The sequence below is a fragment of the Phalacrocorax aristotelis genome, chromosome 9 (genome assembly GCF_949628215.1).
Source record: "Phalacrocorax aristotelis chromosome 9, bGulAri2.1, whole genome shotgun sequence".
Taxonomy (NCBI): Eukaryota; Metazoa; Chordata; class Aves; order Suliformes; family Phalacrocoracidae; genus Phalacrocorax; species Phalacrocorax aristotelis.
In genome coordinates this window covers 18,645,773-18,661,136 of record NC_134284.1, presented here as the reverse complement: position 1 = coordinate 18,661,136, position 15,364 = coordinate 18,645,773, and the positions used below count along the sequence as shown (strand labels likewise).

The window sequence follows — 15,364 nt, the reverse complement described above, 5'->3', positions numbered from 1 at the left end:
ACGTGTAGGTGGTTGAGAGCCACATCTAATAAGATGCACAAAAACTCCCATGTGAACTGTCATAAAGAAACAGAGAAAAATAGGAATAATGCCAAAAAGTAGTGGAAGACTATTAATCACTGCCCACTTAGAAGGGAACCGACAAAGCTGAAAAGAACTGCATACAAGAAACAATAACAGGTCTGAAAAACTGCCCTGGGAAGGAAGAAAAGAAGAAGTAGAGAAAAGCAGAAGAGAGAAAATCGGTTCAGAAAATGTTTGAATGAAATGATACAAAAAGGCGATGTCAGATTTGGCCACACTGTTGCCTACAGTACAGGCATATAGATGAGATTCACAGTACATCAAGGGCATATATTTTTCTCTAGTTTCCCACAGTGCCTAAAGAAGCCATAAGGGAGTAAAAGAAATCAATGCACTGATGGAAAAGAGCTAGCGAGTACAGAGATGTAGAGGAAAAGCTGGCAAAACACTATTTGTCTGAACCCCCGTCTCACAGGCCTAAGCACTACATCGAGATCACGTGGTGTATCTCCACACTGCCATGCAACCATAAAACAATCTAAAACTCTTGAAGCAATAGCTAAAAGCCATATCAGCTCACCTCAGTATGTACTATTTTATGCTAGATGACAATCCTGACCAAAAAAGTTCTTGTTGCTTCAATGTATTTAAGTGAAAGTTGTTCTTACTTGCAACTTGAGCAATGGCATTTTCATCTAGCATCATCTCTGCGATTCCTTCTTGATCCATATCGATTTCATCCACGTACACCATTTCTGTCAAAGCTCGCGTTTTCAGGCTCCAGGCAGCCTGAATAAGGATAAAGTGTAAAATATCTTCAAGACACCAAGTAAATAATCTAATCAGCAATTTCGCCATTTTTTTAGTATTAGTCTCTTCACAGTTTTAATAGGCTTGAATAAGGTATTGACTAAAACAGCTGAGTATATCCATCAGTTTCCTGATGGAGGTGGAAAGGGGACCAGACTTTAGACAACTCTTCTGGAGTGGAACAGCTATGGTCACTCAGTTTGGAGGAGAGAATTTCATGCCTCATGGAAAGTTATGACTAATTTAGGTCACAGGCAACTCTCAGATTTTGCACATTTGAAGAAATCTCCAGTTACCAGTGCCATTCAAAACCCACTGCTGACAGACACCTTATTTAAATTGCGATGGGAGAAGGTAAGTAACCCACTGTAATGCAAAGTATTGCCCTTCTCAGGTGTCTGTAGAGAAAGAAGTAAAATCTTTTAACCAGCAGTTAAAGATACAGTACACTACTATCTACAAGCAACAGCCTTTAGAAAGATAATCTAAAATTCCTTTTTTAAAGCATCAGCTGTAAAAAATGTGTAAATGTACAGATAAAGCACCTCAGATTGTGAGATTATTGGTGTACTTGTTACTGAACTGACAAATTACTACACCAAATCTCTTGGAGGATTATATGAGCAGTGTGGAAAGGCAAGCATAATTCTAGCCTATGTGACAAGCTTTGTGTAGGCTGTAAAGAGACCAAATCAATGGGGGGAAAAAAAAAAACAACAGTGACAGCCATACAGAAGTACCAACAAAATAAGTGCAGATCCAACTACTTTGATAACTTAATATGCCTGTAATGTACTCATAGAGATGGCATGATAAAGGGAGCCACAAGACGAACCCCTGATCTTCCTTCAGATATTGAACAGGTCATAATAATTTTCTGAGTAAAAATCACTACCAAAACAATTAGATTTGTTTCTTTTCTGACATGGGGTACAGCAGTCTTGTGGAAAAGCATGTTTAATATTTGCTAAGGAGACATTTCAAAATAGAAGCAGGCTAATGTTACCTTAATAGAACTAAAAGTCAAACACATGGAAACATTTGTTCTTCAAATAAGAGGTAGGAGAGGATCTGGACCTCAGGCATATTTAATAATTTAAGTAATTTTAATTGAAGACTTCTCATTCATCATGTCTCAGACCAATCCTTTATCTGTCTATGCAACTTTATAACTGTCTATCAAAAATATCGAAAAATGTTGAAATATTTAACTCTCCTTTTTAAAAGTGCTTTCTTCCAAGCAGAAGTAAAGGAGGGATTTAGCCAGCCAGTTCAACCACAATTAAAAACCTTTGTTCAAGTATGAAGAGACAGGAACAGAGCAGGATGATTTGAATCTAGGCCAGACAGACGTAATCCAGATCTGCTTTATTATCTTTTTGTTTCTTCTTATGTAGTAGAGTGACAACATTTAATTAGTATTAAGATTTGCAGTTAGATGTTCAATACTGTTTTTCATTACTCTATAGAAGTATGTCATTTGTTGAATTTTTAACACCTTGATGGTAGTTTGCTTTTTTCAAAGACATATATGTCTGAAGTCAATGTAACCATACCTATATTGGGAATATGCTGAAATTAAAGCTCTTGGTATAGACAAACATTCCTAGTCCTATAGACAAAATTTCCTAGTAGAGATAAGAAAAGCTGCCCATTGTAATGATCTTTTCCTAAGAATTGAAAATGGCAACTTCTCTGCACTAATTGCTGCTAAAACTGGGTCCAGTTCTTAACACAGACATAAATATATCATTGAGATTCTTCCAATAACAAACACGAGATAATGTGATTTAAAAGCAACATGTCTCTGTCATTATTGGACAAATATCTGTCATAGAAAATAGATTCCTTAGGCTGCTCTTCCAGTCTTAAGCTCCTAGTCTGAGGCTTCACAGCCAACAAAAAATTCAAATATTGCATATTATTCCTTAATTAAGCATCCGTCTGTAGAGTATTGCCTGCAGAAATGTGTGTTACAGGACTTCTGATCAAAACAGCGAGAGAGAGAAAAATGTCATATTTGTTACTTAAACTATAGTAAGATGGCTTTTACCTTGGGAGACAAGAAGACAATTCAAAATTCCTAACCACTAGTTAGAAGACCCATATGAAACAAAGTATCATTTCTACGCATGCACACAGTTATGCTGAATATCTGAAAAATCAAGGTACAGGAAAAGGAATTAGAAATGTATACTGACACACAAATACAAAGGTAGATGTAGGAAAAAGATCTTTTTTCAGAATAATTAAATGAAATTTCTGACACCCTTTTCATTAAAAAATTTTTTAAAAATTACTATTTACTCATGAAATGTCACATGGGACTTTATTAGAACTACTGCATATGGCTATTGTCTTACTTTTTAAAACCTGAGAGATGTGCATTTCTGTTAAAACAGACACTCCCCAAAAAATTCTGATTTTTTTTGTTCATAAAGTATTTATCACAAGATGTAAAAGTTATGCAAGGTTCAATGATTTTCTCAACAGCTCAGTAATTTCAACTTCTGCTGACTTTCTATAACGGATTTGTACCAGTAGTCCTGGTATTTCCTATAGCTACTTCATCCTTGTACGAAGCCTATTTTCTGTGTTGCAGTTTTTAGTCATCCAGAAAAATTTTAACAATTCTGTTCATAAGAAAGTACAGTTTCAGTGATTTGCTGTAGTACAATGCACAGATTTTTTGCTCAGTGAAAACCTGTAAGGGTTTAACCTGAAACGAATGCAGAAGAATTTCAGCTGAAAAACTTCATTAAAATACGTAAGAGCAGCACAAAACTGGAAGAACCACAATGCTAACAGTGAGAGGAAGGCTCACTTATAATCATGAAAAGCCACAAAAATAAATGCACACATTTCTGAGTATCCACATGACAATATTACGTATACTTCGACTTAGCACAGGTTTGTCCACTCAAACTGTTGCCTCAGATTCTATTTATATTATCTGCTCTTTGTGGAATCGATAATTTTGTCTTGTGACAAGCAACTTGCCTGGCATATATGAAGACTATTTGCATTTTTCTGAAACGGGCACTTAAGCAGTAGGAAAAAGAAAGGGACAGCTCATTTCAGACAACCCACATATTCACAACATAACAACAGGCTTAGCTTGCTTAACTCATAATCGGAATAGAGCTTTACAATAACTAATAGTAATTAAAGAGGGAAGCAATATCTTAAGTACTCTAAGTACAGAAATGTGATATAGTTTTCTAAGAGTCTAAACTCCAGAAAGAAGAGTGATGAAGTGTTTTTCCCTTGGTTCTTGAGAACTGGTTTGTCGCTGAATTGAATATCTTCCTCTCATTCCTGAAAAGTCCAAAACCCAAATTAAAAAAAGATAAACCTAACGTAAATCTAAACATATGTTCTGAATCCAGTAGCGCACGTTTCTAAGAGGTTTCATTCTCCAATAAGCCTTTCCATTGTCATAAATTTTATTCCGTACACAATGAAAACCCCAGAACGCAACAACTACCTTGTGAAGGATAATCTTTAACGTCAAGAAGATATCTGGCAGTATTTCACTGAATCCATTTTGTATGCAAACAACTTGCATTACTTCACTGGAAGGTAATTGGAGGCTTGTAAGATATGTTAATCGAGCTGTATTTAAAGATGCAATTTCACATTGCATTTAATCTCTTCTGACTGTGGGCTGGAGCCAAAAGATGCCACCACCTGCATGTTATTATTCTCTCCATTGCAGTAATCTAGTGCTAATGGGGACAGAGTGAAAACTAACCAATTACTCTCAGTCTTCTATCACTTATGCAAAGCATCATCATGCAGCTTCAAGACTACCAGACTCTATGCAAGGCAGGCAGTGAGAATCAGCTGTAGGTGCAGGATGGGCATGGGTAACAACCCCCATTACACTGCATTAAATGAAACATGAAAGTGACCCCCAAGAGCGTAAACATTTTTCTGTCCGTGAAATACACATTGGCTTTTTCCTACTCTCATCAGCTGATGAAGGTCATTCAGTTCAAGATAGATTCACTTTGGCTTTTAGAAGGCACTAAGCTACTGAACTGCTGAATAAACCTCTAAGAAGTATATGACAGAAATAAACTATCAAATATAAAAGCTGCCTATTTAAAATACTCCTTATCAAATGTACTGCCTTACCAATGATGAAAACCAAATTTATGCCATTAAGGATTTAACAACAAAACAAGTATTATTCAGTGTATCAGAAATTCCTACTAATGATTGTATGTTAAAATTGTATTTATGAAAAAATTTTTACCTGAAACACGCTGTATTCAGAATCAGGCTCCTGAAAAGAGAGGAAATAGAAATTGAGGAATGGAAATGCCAAACAATAAAAAGAACAACAACAAACGGAATCATACTCTGTGACCACCTCATTTTGCACAAACATCATCTCTCTGACACATATATCCAAATTTCCATTTTATTACATTATCTCATTATGGAGCTAATCAATATTTTGTGCAATGAAAGCAGATTTGCAGAAAGTATGCTTTTCAGATACCTTCTGCTTTCTTGCTTCAGCTGGAACATGTTGGCCAAATATAGATTAACTTTACAGAACTAAACTGAAAAATGGTACATTACAAACAAACAAACCAAACCAAACCAAACCAAAACAAAAAAAAACAAATTGGAGGATGTAAGAATATCTCTCAAAAGTTAACCAGATTATTAGGCCATGGATGTTAGAATGCTTTCATAATAAAATCAATCTTTGTGCATTTTCGTTAGCTGCCAATGGTGATCACAGTGATATCACTGAAGTACTTAATAGAAAATTTCTGCCCACATTCAACTTTTTTTTTTGTACTTTTATTATGGAAATTATGTTTATTATATTCTGGACAGTAATGCTGTAAGTGGAATAAAAATCAAACTAATGGCTTATTGCACCATCCAATAAACAAAAGGAAAACTACCAGATGAAGTTTACGACAAGCCAAAAAGCAAGAACTTGCATGTACTTAAAAACTTGAGGTAAAAGTGAATACATACTAGCAACACAAAATGTAGGTTTATCATGTAATTATAACATTTATATAACATTTAAACTGTCCTCCTCAGCTGCTTACTTCCAGGGACTGGGGAGGAATTTTTCCTCTCTAACGTATTACTTAGCTTCAGGGGGAAAGACAAGGAACGTGGGAGATAGATGTTACTTTCTCTAAATCACTATTAGTCTTATGCAGAGTCAGATCATTTCTGCTCCTAAAGGCAGTGGAAAATTTCTTACATATCTGGCCTTGTGTAAATGTACCACAGTTAAGCCAGCTATATTAGATTGAATATAGAAACTCAGAAAGGGACTTCAGGAGGTCTCTACTCCAAAACCCTGCTCAAAGCAAGGTCAGCTGAGGTTGCTCAGAGCTTTGTCCAGTTGGGTCTTGAAAACGTCCGAGGATGGAGACTGCAGAATGCCCCTGTGCAACCTGTCCCGCTGCCTGACCATCCTTACAGAGAAGTGTTTTTCCTTACATCAAGCCAAAGCCTCCTTCATTTCAATTTATGTCCACTGTCCCTCACTCCATGCACCACTGTGAGAGGCCTAGCTCCTTCTTGATAACCTCCTTGTATGTATTAGAAGGCCACTATTAGAGCACACCAATGTCTTAAAGCTGAAGCACTGCCCAGCATGCTGTTAGCTTCCATTGCAGCCAGGGCATACTGCTCACTCACATTTCACCAAGAGAACGGCACGGTCAAGCTTGCTTTTTTCCTCTGTAGTATTAGACATGGTCTACTTCCTTCAGTCTGAGCATTTTTACTCAGTAAATTCCATGACAGCAGGGACCTGGAAGACCGGTGATCTTCTCGCATCTTCCTGCTGTACGGTACTGGAATTTCTGTGGCCTTTTAAGAATACTTGGAATCACAAACTTGTTCACCAGTGTTAGAATGCATAACACATCTTATAAATTGAGTTTTCTATGGAACTAAACACTAATTGCAGGATTAATCTCAGCTGTATGTGATGTACCTGAGCTTGACTAAGGCACTGAAACTGCCTTTATATTTTAGGCGTATGATTAAATGAACTCCAAGTCCTTTTAATATGTTGTTTTAATTATAGTATTCATGTTCTAAAAAATAAACTGTTCTTAAATGAACTCCAAGTCCTTTTAATATGTTGTTTTAATTATTCACGTTCTAAAAAATAAACTGTTCTAACTTTCTAAGTAATGAAGAAAAGGACATTGAGATATTTTAGCCTGCATTTTATTCACCCCATTGTGTCCGAGTGTTACAGCACATATGGCGTACTAGAAAATGGTTTAAGAGCAGTAGGTGATCTTCCATACCATATGTGCTACAGTAACTAATGAGGACAGGGTTAGGAATATTACATAAACACTAACTCAGAAATGTCTTAATGTTAGAGATGTGCATCTCACTTTAGGCACTGTTCATTAGTTTAAAAAGTAATTTAAAAAATAAAACAAATTTGCTTATGTAGGAGCACTCATATTACTAAAAAAATCAGAAATTACATCCCTCATCACTTCGGAAAAAAGTAGAGTTGACTAATAATACTTACTAAAACCACTGGTCTCTCATACTCTTATATCTCAGGTGACAGTATGCATGTTCATATATCCTAATACATTGTTTCAGTTTTTGACAAGAAGTAACTTAAGATTTTAAATAACCCTCAAGAAGGTGATAGAACCCTCCCATTAAACACAAGTCTGGAACAACAAAACCTAACATTAAAATATAATACATTTTAACATGGGTGGATCCAGCAGTTGCTATTCATGCATGTAATCCACTAGAACCAGATTCCGAATAAAGATTTCTTTGAGAGGATTAACAAGCAGCATTGCCCTGTAAGCTTGTATCTCAAAACAAAAGGTCAAATTTATTCTTCATTTACACATATAAAGCTCCTTTGAAATTAATAAGATTGCAAAAGCAATGAAGGAAGGATTTAACCCAGATCTCTAAATCCAGTGAGGGCATTTTAAAATTAAAGTTAATGTGTAAAGTCAGTTTATTTGAAGACCAAAAATATTCGGAAAAATTAAGCCTTCTGGTGCTTATAGCCTAGAAGAAGAAACGAAACAAGACTGCATACTTTATATTCTAATACAGCTTTATTCTACAATTAATTTCAGGTGAGTATGATTTAATACATGCAGAATATTAAAATTAGTATATTCTGAAAATCCTCTTCAAGTGATTAAGAGTAGAAACACAATAAAAACATTATCCAGGAACAATGACTTCAACGTATGTATCACTAATTTTTATGAATAAACTAATAATTACTGCCTCTTGAACCAAGAACTGATTTCAGTCAAGGATGCTTTTTCAAATCAAGTTCCATGTACATAAACATATCTGTGAGAACTTTATTATGACCATACAAAAAACAGTATGCAACTAATAGTAGCTGAAAGTTCAGTGTGGGAGAAGCAAGGACAAATGTACAAAAGAAAATCTTCATAGCAGATAATTAATCAAGTTAAAGGCTGGACATCCACTGTCTATCTATTAACTACATTAGGCATTTTAATTGTTAAACTACAGCAGACCTCATACATTGGTGCCGGTTATTGTGTTCCATATGTCAGATTCGAGGCAAAGAAGAGTAATCAGATTAGGTAACTAATCAGGATGATCAACAGAGACAGCCCTGGATTGTATTTCCTCCAGGTCATGCTATTACTATAAACACAGAAGACAATGCCTGTCTGCTTACGATAGGAAATAATTAAACTGAACATCAGTGCTTTGTGTGTTTGTATGCCCAAATGCTCGTCATAGAAAATACAGTGTTATCTATCCTGCGATAAGATTGTCAGCATAGAAGTAAAGTCCATCAATAAAATTTATATTCCTAATTCTTAAATGCAGAAATGCACAGGACATTTTATGGAAAAAAATATTTCGGTCTTCCATAAAATCTAATTCAGTAGCAGCTAATTATTCTTGTATCAAAATGTTCAGCACATTTTATTAATTAAGAACTCTTCAGGAAAACATAATTGATTTTAAAGTGTTTTGATTTCATTGATGTATTCTTTAAGAATGAAAGTTTTTAACGGCGTAGCATTTGATACTGCTACATAAGAAAACTCTTGATTCATACCCAGTTGGCTAAAAGATCAACACCACACCTTAAAAACCTCCTAGGGCTTACCGCATCCGCTGACAGACTTCAGAGAGTTCTCTTTATTCTAAGATAGCTTCTAAATGTATGTACATGTAACTGTTGAGTGGATCGTCAGTAAACTTATTTTTGACACCTTCAAATCAGCATTTACCATGTTCTTAAAGGAGAACTTCTTAAACATCATTATACTCGTGATGAACACATATTCTGAGTACTAAGCTATATGTAGAGGGAGTGGCAAATTAAGAGATGTATCAAGATGTACTGGTCAAGAAAATGTCTTATTACCTTTTTAAGTGTGACTGGCAAAAATGCTTACTCCTAAGGGTGTTGTAGAAAGCTGATCTCACCTGTCCATAGTTTTGTGACAGTGTTGCGGATGCAATGGAGCAGGAGCAGCGCTATCATTTAGCAGACCAGTTGACAGCTGGGAAAATGGACAGGCTTTCAGGCATGAAAACACTCTCAGATTATGCACTATTAGTCTCTTCCTTTACTTACTTATTGTTACATTACATGTCTTAGAAGGGAGAAGGCTAGTTGTCTGAGCATGAAAAAGTTCTGACCTGTAACAGTCACAGTTTAACTCAACCATTCCTGAGCATCTCTTTAAAGGATACCATCTCCTGTGGCTTGGCTTATATCATATCCTAACGCACACTGTTGAAAGAAGTGAATCCCTGAACAGTAACTGAAGCTACTGTTCTTGTAAGATCTTTCGCTCCCTGGTGCAGAGGTTGGGAGGCACATGCTTAGCAGAATATGGGACAAGAGGATGAGAACAGATGGCACTGTGATTACGGCAGTTGAGTATTCCCTTGTGCTGCACAGCAGCCCGCTTAATCCAAACTTGCCATAAGTGTTGTCATTTGTCTGTTTGCTTTCCTGAAGCCCAACATAACATATCTTGGGCCTGATTTGCAGAAGTGCTCCCATTAGGGGTTCGACCATTAAATGTTTTAGAATTGCTATGTGTGTTTTAAGCATAATAAACCACATATATTGGGTTAGGTACCAAAAATGATACATTATTTTAGGCATTTCTCCAGGTTATATTAAAATACTACTAATGTAATTCACACAGACGGAAGATAGCACTGTTTTCTGGTAGGTGACTGAAGACGACAGAAATAGAGTTTGATGAAAATACTTAGGAGCTACTAATTTGGTTATCATGTCACCTTCAAACGTAACACATGCTTCAGGAATCAACAGTGAACCTGCCTGAGAATCTTAACTAACTAAAAAAAAAGTAATCTTAGATCACTTTTCTAGTATTCACAACTACAGCAACTTCACTGATATGCTACCATTAGAACAAATACAGAATAATGTAAAATAATATTCGACTAGGCAAGCCAGGAGAATCAAGTAATGTACGTCACTTATTTGAGTTCTGACTACCTCAGTGTTCAGCCTTGGAGCTTAGTATCTTCCAAAGGTTTTACAAAAATAATGGTTCAATTAAATGCAAAGTGCACATGCTGCAACACATAAGCATGATCTGCTTTTTCATTCTGTTGTATTAAGTAGGTTCAAAATAGTTTGTAAGGTTTCAGCTACATATAAAACATATTCTTGAGGTACATCACTACTTCCTTTATGCCTGAAATCTAGCAGGGCAAACATGACAGATCGGTACCTGAAAGCAGCAAGTGTTGAAAGTAATGAGCTGAAAGTGCAACAACATAGCTAAGGAAAAGACCTGCAAGGCTTCACAAATGAGAATCAGAATAATAAAATACAGACTTACTTGGACAGATAACCAGTAAATATTAAGATTTTGTGCTGATTACGATAAAAAGTGTAAAATCTGAAACATCATGAGCAGTTGCCTGAAGAAATACCATTCCATGTTCCATATTCTATTTTCTCCAACCTGCTGTACCAAAATAAACAGGTGGTATAAATGATGTTACATCTTCTCCTGTCAAGAGCGTGCTCTTTGTCTGGACTAACAGAGAGGAGTGATGGAAGAAAGCTGATGAAATGTAGCCATTACATTATACACCATGAAGTACAGTACGTTCCATGATCCTTCTGAAGGCACATGCTGAATTGCCACTCAGTAACCACTTCTCCATTTATTTTTTTTTAAAGTCTCTAAACTGTTACTCCACTTATGTAAAGTACTTACATAGAGTAAAATCTACTTGCTGGTGTCTGCAAACTTGCAATGTGCTTTACTCAGACGTGGCTCTATGAAATCTCTTTTCAGAGAAAGACTGAAACATCGTTCCATGCACTTCTAAAATGTTACAGGGGAAGACTGATATTTTTCAAGCTAAAGTAGATACATTTTAAAAATATTTTTGGAAGTCATTAATTCCTGCTTGAAAAGAGCTCTTAATAAGGATTCTTCAGGAAGATTACATGGGGCAAGAGCCAAACTAACCATATTTCAATTTTGCCTTTAAAGAAAGCGAAGTAATTTCTCTTCCATCTAAACTTTCGGGTAGGTTTGAAACAGGCTGCTGATGAAGAGTGCCTTTTTTCACATAAAAGTGTGACAGGAATACAGTTCTGAAAATAACACACTGAGGTTATAAAGTCCAGTCCTTTGCAGGCAACTATGGCCCAGAAGTCTTTTCAAAACACTCATGAAACTTGATATTAAAATTCAGAGACTTCATATAGGACCTCTTCTAAGAGCTTGTTATTTCATTCAGTATAGACACTGTTCATATTCCCATAATCCAGTGTTTCTCAAAGCATAGTTATCTTAAACGTTTTCACTCTTCCATTCTGAGAGAAGATAAAGCTTATAGGCTGGTGTGATCATTTCGAAGATTAAATTAAGTGACCAATCATTCGTCCCAACTTTATATAGTATTTGTTAAAACTCTCATATGGCTGGTATGTAAGGTCCTGGTTGTCTAAGCAGAACATGTAGCCTTATCTAAGAAAACAATTTAATTAATATACTTAAATGTTTGCAGCAGGTGTGATCAATATTTGGAAGAACGAATGAAAACCAAACAGGATCTATATCCTCTCATTGCTCTTTTGTTATCTTCCTCCTGAACACCTTTCCCAGCCTTGTACCCCCTTCTATTCCCCACGTCTGCTGGTTGCAGATGTCTTCCAACAAGTTCCCCAGTGCTACTGGAAACAGCCCAGCAAAAGTTCAGAGTTGCCAGGTGTAACAAAACAATTTTATACTTGAGCTTCAGCACACAGTAGAAATGCAGTTGTCTTTATATTTCCATGTTGAGATACTAGATTGGAAAATGTTTTACTAATTAAAAAATTTATAAATTAATAGCAATAGGAGCATTATGATCTTTACAGCTCTTAATTACCGTTATCTGTACTGTTTTAAGAGTTTCTATAACAAATCAGGTGCCGTACTTCCATACGCAAAAGTTAAATGTATCAAGACCCAATAATAACCCAAAAAGACACATAAATGATATAGGACATGCATACAACTAATACTCAATCCCATTTAGTGTTCAGGACCAACTTTCTTGGCACATCTCCACTACAACTTTTTCTGCCGATGGCTCCTTGCTGGTGACTTACAGTATACAACAAACAAAAGCATCTTTTAAATATCTATCCTAAACCAGTTTAAACAATTACTGTGTTTCACATTTACTCAGTTGTGTGACTGTGCAGTTTTCTTTAAAGACTTTTCCTCTGTGATAAAAAGAGCTGCCTTTAAGATTCTTAAAATATGTAGCTATAGAATGCTTTGAGAGACTTAGTAATTTACTGTATTTATAATGAAGTCCACTCGGTTACTGTTTTCCAAATACGGCAGTAGAAGTGTTTACATGTGTACAACTATTAATCCAGAAACAACATTCTCAAACCCTTCCTTCTTACAGAAGGGTGAGAAATTATGTAGGTACTGAACAACACATACCCAGCATTTCCAGGAACTTTGTAGCTGGAGGAAGAGCAGAGAGGAACAGAAATGCCTTCTGTCCCATGATAATGCTCCTACGTAAGCTGAGCTAAAATGGGTGTCTTTTAACCTTACGAGGTTTAGTCCATAAAGCAACTGTAATATCTGAACATCTGTGTAAAATCAGCAGTAACATCCTTAAGCCGACCTGATTTTTAGTCACGGCTTTTCTTCCTTTAACTCCGCAAAATCTTGAGTTAAAACTCTTGCTGTGGGGAGTCCCGGGACCCCGCTGCTGTCAGGGTTTCACAGCCAGCAGCACCGCCTCCGTGTTCCCCTCTCCCGACCGGGCTGGGGCAGGAGGGGCGCGCCAGGCCGTGCCTGAGGAGCTGCTCGCAGCGCCGCACTCACCGCCCCGTTTCGGGAGCGATTTAGGAGCTCAGTGAGGAGGCGCTGCCCAGCCCTCCTCCTCCTCGCGGAGCACGGCGCCGCCCAGGCCCCCCCCGGCCCACTAACGGGGGTCACACCGCGCCCCTCCGGCGGCTGCAACAGGTAAGGAGAGAGGCCCGTGGAGGCCGCCCTGCTGGCAGCCCGGCCGCTGAGGGAGCGGGGGCGCGACCGCTGCCCAACGACACGGCCGCCTCCCGCTCCCGCCCCGCCGACGCTCTCGGCCCGCCCCAGCCCCGGTACCTGCTCGCCGGGCGGCCTCTCCAGCAGCTGCGAGCAAAGGTCCGCGCACTGCCGGAACTTCCTCCGCCTGAAGCAGCTCCAGGCCTGGAACAGCGGCTCCAGCTCCAGCCCCATCCCGCCGGCGGGGCGGCCGCGGCTGATCCTCCGGCGCCTCCCGGCCCACTGCCTACCGAGCGGGGCCCGGGGCGGAGCGCCGCCGGCCGAGCCGCTGCCGCGGAAACGGCAGGCCCCGCCAGGCCGAGGCGGGGCCTAGCGCAGCCAGGCCTCGGGGCGGCAGCGCTGGGCGGGCCGGGCGGTGTCCTGCGGCCCGTCCCGGCGCGCTGCAGTGGGCCGAGCTCCGGGGCCGAGCCGCCCCGGCGGGAGCCGCGCGTAGGCTGGTGCGTGGGTGGCTGAGGGCAGGGTTTAATCTGTGGTACTGGGAGCAGGGGATTTAAAATAGCCCCACTATTTTTAACCGTGACCTCTTACTTGCTGTCCTATTATCAAGAGCCATTTCGAATTGGAATATATGCCTAAACAGGAAGAATACAGTCCTTTAATCCTTATTTGTGTAAAATGTGCTTTATGGCCATGGGAGCCCTGGCTGAGAAAAGTACAGATTGCTGTTCAGCCTTGCAGACTCTATTAGTGCCTGTAGTTCATCAGTTCTTGCAGAGGAATGGTAAGACTGATGTTTGGAGGTGAAAAAAGCTGGAATACATCTACTTTTACTTTGTATGTATTGTGAGATGCTGACGGCAGACATCAGCCTGAGTAAAAGGAAAAATCTCTAGGGATGCTTGGATATCCAGCAGATATCCACCTGCAGCCCATGAAGGACCCCACGCCAGAGCAGGTGGATGTGCCTGAAAGAGGCTGTGACCCCATGGGAAGCCTGTGCTGGAGCAGGCTCCTGGCAGGACCTGTGGCCCGTGGAGAAAGGAGCATTCTACATGAGGGGAGTGATATGAGGAGAGCAGTTTTGCTGGGCACCTGGCATCCAGCCAGGGCCAACCCACCACAACAGGGAGACAGTGATCTGAGTGAAGTCTTTTCTGGGACCCATGTCATCCCCAGTTAGGAAGGGTGGAAAGGAAGTAGCACAATAGTTTCTGTCATTTCTTTGGTTTTAAGTCATTGTGGGAGTCTGTATGTGCTGCATTCCCACAAAACATGTAGGAGACTTGCACAAGGAGACTCACTGTGTACCTCAGGTTGGTCAGAAGAGTGAACAGTATTTCTTGTTGCTTTGACAGATCATTGCTGTGATACTGCTGTGCAGTTGTACTACTGTGGCTGAGTAACTACTGAGCTCTATGATATTATCCCATTTTGTTTATGAATTCTTTTAAATCCTTCAGCATGTGTTTTATGGTCAGGCTTAGCATGATGAGCAGGATGTGCTGTTCAGAGAGATTGTGAGCATCCGTCAAAACCTACAGATTTATTAAAAATACTAACTTGAAGTTCCTCCACTTTTGTGTGTACTTATGAGATGATCTGTTCTGAAATGTTTCAAATGCTTTCTGTTACCATGTTAGGTAATTCAGCGCGTCTGGGCTGCTATGTTTTTATAGAATGTAACGTGAATGGGACTTTCAGTTTGTAGAGACACATTTTGAGGTCAGTACATTAGTTCTAAAGTTGTTCGATTAAAATGCCAAACTGGTGTTAGTTGGTTTACTGGAGACAAACAATGCCAGAATGTTTTATACTTGCTGTTTTTAAAAGGCTGTTCTTTTGTGAACAGCCCACCACATCAGTTAAACATACTATTTATCTGCACAGGAAAACAGAGGAGACCAATAGCTCCTGAATTTTATTGATTCCGACACCATCATCTTAAGAACCTCATAAGGGCTACATATAATTTTTTCTTTGTG

The 15,364-nt window shown here is 38.8% G+C and overlaps 1 protein-coding gene across 3 annotated transcripts in view; it reads right to left on the bottom strand.

Annotated features, from left to right (window-relative positions):
• TTC8 (tetratricopeptide repeat domain 8) overlaps positions 1-13,734 on the bottom strand; it is a 43,323-nt gene extending 29,589 nt beyond the window's left edge. The window contains exons 1-3 of one of the 3 annotated variants that reach the window (XM_075103686.1): positions 13,503-13,734; positions 5,096-5,125; positions 693-813 (exon numbers count right to left, since the gene is read on the bottom strand). In XM_075103686.1, coding sequence (XP_074959787.1) covers positions 693-813; positions 5,096-5,125; positions 13,503-13,616 — 265 coding nt within the window. In that variant the 5' untranslated portion in view covers positions 13,617-13,734. Of the gene's footprint in view, positions 1-692; positions 814-2,887; positions 2,990-5,095; positions 5,126-13,502 lie in introns of those variants that run through there. The other 2 variants (XM_075103688.1, XM_075103685.1) reach the window with 2 other exon arrangements.
• Positions 13,735-15,364: the final 1,630 nt, after the last annotated feature.